Consider the following 4,863-nt stretch of genomic DNA (forward strand, 5'->3'; position numbering starts at 1 on the left):
GATGATGAAGTTGACAACCAATTTTCTGATGACCATCATCACGAGGATAACGGTCACCAGAATCAAGGTTAGAGAGAATATACTTTTATTTATTTCAATCAGCACGCCTTCCTAAGCGTGCTGAATGATTCTTTTCTTTGTTGATAATAGGTGGTGGTGACCGGTGAGACTTGAATCTAAGAACTTCTGTTTGTTCTGATATCATGTTAGAACTATCTCACTAGTCATTTCATCTAAATGTTCAAAAAAATAAATAGAGAGAGCACACATACATAGAGGTCCTTTTATTTTTTTATTGAAAAATAATAGGTGGTGCCTCGCGGTGAGACTTGAATCAAAGACCTTTTTACTTATCTAAAAAAGTGTTAAATTATGTGACAAAAGTCATATGAAAATTTAAATGATTTGAGAGGGTTTACTTTTATTTGCTTAATTATATTTTGTATCAGCACACCCCCCCTCACTCAGGGGGGCCAAACTGATAGGTGGTGGTGGTGATTTTTGAATTCAAGACTTTCTGTCTGTTCTAATATCCTATTGAATTATCTGACTGTCATTTCATATAAAATTTCGAACAAGATCTTATAGGATTTTTATTTGCTTAATTATGTCTTCTATAACAGGTGATATCGTTGGCCGGAGACCAAGAGGCCGGCCACCGGGGTCGAAAAACAAGCCAAAACCACCAGTAATAATCACTAGAGAAAGTGCAAACACATTGAGAGCACATATATTAGAGATTGGAAATGGTTGTGATGTATTTGAGTGTATATCAACTTATGCTAGGAGAAGACAAAGAGGAATTTGTATACTAAGTGGTAGTGGAACAGTAACAAATGTTACCATAAGACAACCTGCTGCTGCTGGTTCTGTAGTAACATTGCATGGAAGATTTGAGATTCTTTCCCTTTCTGGCTCATTCTTGCCTCCACCCGCGCCACCAGGTACGAGACTGTGTGACCATCTTATCTAAAAGTTTAATTCGTTAGAGAAATAACTCAGTAGCGTAAGCTAAGTTCAACGAAGGAGGTTCAGTTGAATCCTTTCTGTTGAAAAATACTGTAATAGGGTAAGTTTATGATGGAACTAAGTCAAATGAAGGAGGTTGAAAAATTGTGTTGTAGTAATACTGTAATAGGGTAAGTTTATGATGGAACTAAATCAAATGAAGGAGGTTGAAAAATTGTGTTGTAGTAATACTGTAATAGGGTAAGTTTATGATGGAACCAAGTCAAATGAAGGAGGTTCGGTTGGACCCCTTGGTCAGAAAATTAGACCGTAGTAATTGGATATTATTTTTCTTTTTCAAAAAAAGTATATATGTATAGTTCTGGTTCATTCCTGCTCCACCTGCTCAACTAAGTACGAGACTGTGTGACCATCTCATCTAAAAACTTAATTCGTTACATAAATTATAACTCAATGGTGTAAGGTAAGATCAACGAAGGGGATTCAATTGAATCCTCTCAGTCGAAAAATTATATTGTAGTAATAGGGTAAATTTATGATGGAACTAAGTCAAATGAAGGAAGTTCAGTTGAATCCCCCTCCGTCAGAAAATTATACCGTAGTAATAGGATACTATTTTCTTTTTCAAGAAAAGTATATATGTATATTTCTGGCTCATTCTTGTTCCACCTGCTCCAGTAGGTACGAGACTGTGTGACCATGTCATCTAAAAACTTAATTCGCTCCTGAAATTATAACTCAGTAGCGTAAGCTAAGTTCAACGAAGGAGGTTCAACTGAATCCTCTCTGTCGAAAAATTGTATTGTAGTAATAGGGTAAGTTTATGATGGAACTAAGTCAAATGAAGGAGGTTCAGGTACCCCCTTCGTCAGAAAATTATACCGTAGTAATAGGATATTATATGTATATTTCTGGCTCATTCTTGCTCCACCTTCTCCACTAGGTACGAGACTGTGTGAACATCTCATCTAAAAACTTAATTCGTTATAGAAATTATAACTCAATGGCGTAAGCTAAGCTCAACGAAGGAGGTTCAGTTGAATCCTCTCCGTTGAAAAATTGTATTGTAGTATAATAGGGTAAGTTTATGATGGAACTAAGTTAAATGAAGGAGGTTCAGTTGGATCCCCTTCGTCAGAAAATTATACCGTAGTATTAGGATATTATTACTTTTTTGAGAAAAATGTTTGAAATATACCTGAACTTTGGCGAAATTTGCTATAACATGCCTCAACTTGCGGGGGTCCTATAACCCCCCTCGACTATTTACTACCGTATTTCTGTGGCGTATATTTTTTCAGCTGGAACACTGCATGAATACACGCGCACTGGCGCATAAGGGTTTGAAGTGGTCCAGCTGGATAAATATGTGCCACAAAAATACGGTAATAAATAGTCGAGGTGGTCATAGGACCCCCTGCAATGTTGAGGTGTGTTACAACAAATTTCTCTAAAGTTTAGATATATTTGACTCTTTTCTCTATATTTTTCCAAAAAGCGTATATATATGTATATTTTTGAATCCCCTTTGACATAAGGGAAGTTGCATAGGGTCACATGTTTGAATCGTAGATGTGACAACATTCTTATATTAATTATTTGAATCCTTCTATAACATCGTAAGTTGACGATGAACCTAAGTTCAATGAAGGGGGTTCAATTGAATTTCTTTGGTCGAAAAATTATATGGTACTTATAGGGTAAATATTTCTTCCTGTTTTCGAATCCCTTTGACATAAGAAAATTACACCATGTGACAACATTATTATACTTTTTCTCTGAATCCCTTTATTAGGATTCTTGATTACTTAAAATTCACAATTTTATTTACTTAATTATATCTTCAACATGCTGTTATTAGCTAATCTTATGATCGTCTCTCATACAAAAAATTGAAAATCCTAGAAAAAATAACCATTTTATTTACTTAATTATGACTTCAACAGCCTCATTAGGTGCAATGCATTAACCATGTAATCATTTTGTCTATACATATCCAGTGTAATTTCATGTAGTGGGGTCAGGGGAGGGTAACGTATAGGCAGATCATACCACTACCTCAGATGAAGTAGAGAGACTGTTTTCGATAGACCCCTGACTCAGAATAGATAACAGAATAACAAACACAAAACATAAAAGGGATAACAGACTGCTCGTTAATACAAAAAACAAGACAGCCACAAGATAATACTATGAACTATCTATTCAAAATCATCGACAGTTTTCAATGCAATTTTTTTTTATTTCTTTACTTAATTATGTTTTCAACAGGTGCGACGAGTCTGACGATTTTCCTGGCTGGCGGACAAGGGCAAGTTGTTGGAGGAAGTGTGGTAGGGGAATTAATTGCTTCAGGACAAGTAATTGTTATAGCTTCATCATTTACAAATGTTGCTTATGAGAGATTGCCATTAGAGGAAGATGAAGGACTTCAAAATCAACAAGTATCCCAAGTTTCAAGTGGCAATAATAATAATGGTACTAATAATGGTGGTGGTGGTAACAATAATAATAGCCAATTTCATGACCCTTCATCTGGATTTCCCTTCTTTAATCTTCCTTTGAATATGCCTAATGGACAATTACCATTTGGAGTCTAAAAGGCTATGCTGTTCAGACTCTTCAAAAATGTCATCGGGTGCGTGTCAGATCCTTCAAAAGTAGTGTAATTTTGGACGATCCGACACGGGGTGCGAAAACGTTTCTGGAGAGTCCGAGCAACTTAGCTAAAAGGTACATATTCTTGAAGGTTAGAGTTATGTAATCTTTGTGCATCATGGCGTTCGATCACTTAATCTTCGAGAAGTAGTTTTGTTGTCTTATGTATGTAGTAAGTGGGCATTATGATGTTCGATCACTATATCTACGAGAAGTAAGTGGTACATTTGACTTCTGTAATCTGTGTGCATCATGGCGTTCGGTCACTTCATCTTCGAGAAGTAGTTGTGTTGACTACTTATATAATATGTGTGCATCATGATGTTCAATCTCTATATCTATGAGAAGTAAGTGGTAAATTGACTTCTGTAATCTGTGTGCATCATGGCGTTCAATCACTTCATCTTCGAGAAGTAGTTGTGTTGACTACTTATGTAATAAGTGTGCATCATGATGTTCGATCACTATATCTACGAGAAGTAAGCAGTACATTGACTTTTGTAATCTGTGTGCATCATGGTGTTCGATCACTATATCTTCGATAAGCTGAAGTTGCGCGAAATGTTGACATTGAAGGGGGATTCTTGAACCCTATAAAGGTTAAAATTGTTAATGTACCATGTTTGTCATAGTGATGAATTTAGTGATTGTTGGATTTTCTCCATTTTTTTTTTGTGGGATTTTTTGTATTTTTTTCTTCTTCTTGTTTTGTTCTTTCTTAGTTTTGTAACTCTATGGAATTATGAAAATAGTGATGATCTTCTACTCAATGTTCTTAAAGAAATGGTTTGAGAATGCAATATTCCCATAATTAACTCACCTAATATATAGTTGTGTGGCTTCCTATATTATATGTATGTTTCTTCTCAATATTTTTTTTTTATTGTAGATTATACTATATAATTAACTGGAAAGAAAATTATTTGACATTAGTGTAAGGAGATCATGGATGCTAAGCTTTTTTTTTTCCCCTCTTGCATTGCTTTCAAGGATAGTACCCTCTGTCTCAATTTATACTGCCCTTTTTTTACTTCTTGAGAATCAGTTTGACTAGTTTTGAAAGCTAAATCGAATTAGATATATCAAATCAATATATAATTAAAGAGTAGGTATTAAAAAAAATTATACGAAAAATATTAGAAGTTGCAATTCTTCTTATGTCAATATGATGAAAGATATCACGAGATAAACATTTAATATCACCTCAAACTATGACCAAAGTTGCTACGACACACT

General features: G+C 34.9%; 1 protein-coding gene across 1 annotated transcript; it reads left to right on the forward strand.

Annotated features, from left to right (window-relative positions):
• Positions 1 to 592: 592 nt before the first annotated feature.
• On the forward strand, positions 593 to 4,397 carry LOC107850784 (AT-hook motif nuclear-localized protein 23). The gene is made up of 2 exons (XM_047403825.1): positions 593 to 944; positions 3,241 to 4,397. The coding sequence occupies exons 1-2, from the start codon at positions 608 to 610 to the stop codon at positions 3,567 to 3,569; spliced, it is 666 nt and encodes a 221-aa protein (XP_047259781.1). The 5' UTR covers positions 593 to 607; the 3' UTR covers positions 3,570 to 4,397.
• Positions 4,398 to 4,863: the final 466 nt, after the last annotated feature.

The sequence above is a fragment of the Capsicum annuum genome, unplaced genomic scaffold (assembly GCF_002878395.1).
Source record: "Capsicum annuum cultivar UCD-10X-F1 unplaced genomic scaffold, UCD10Xv1.1 ctg4866, whole genome shotgun sequence".
Classification (NCBI taxonomy): domain Eukaryota; kingdom Viridiplantae; phylum Streptophyta; class Magnoliopsida; order Solanales; family Solanaceae; genus Capsicum; species Capsicum annuum.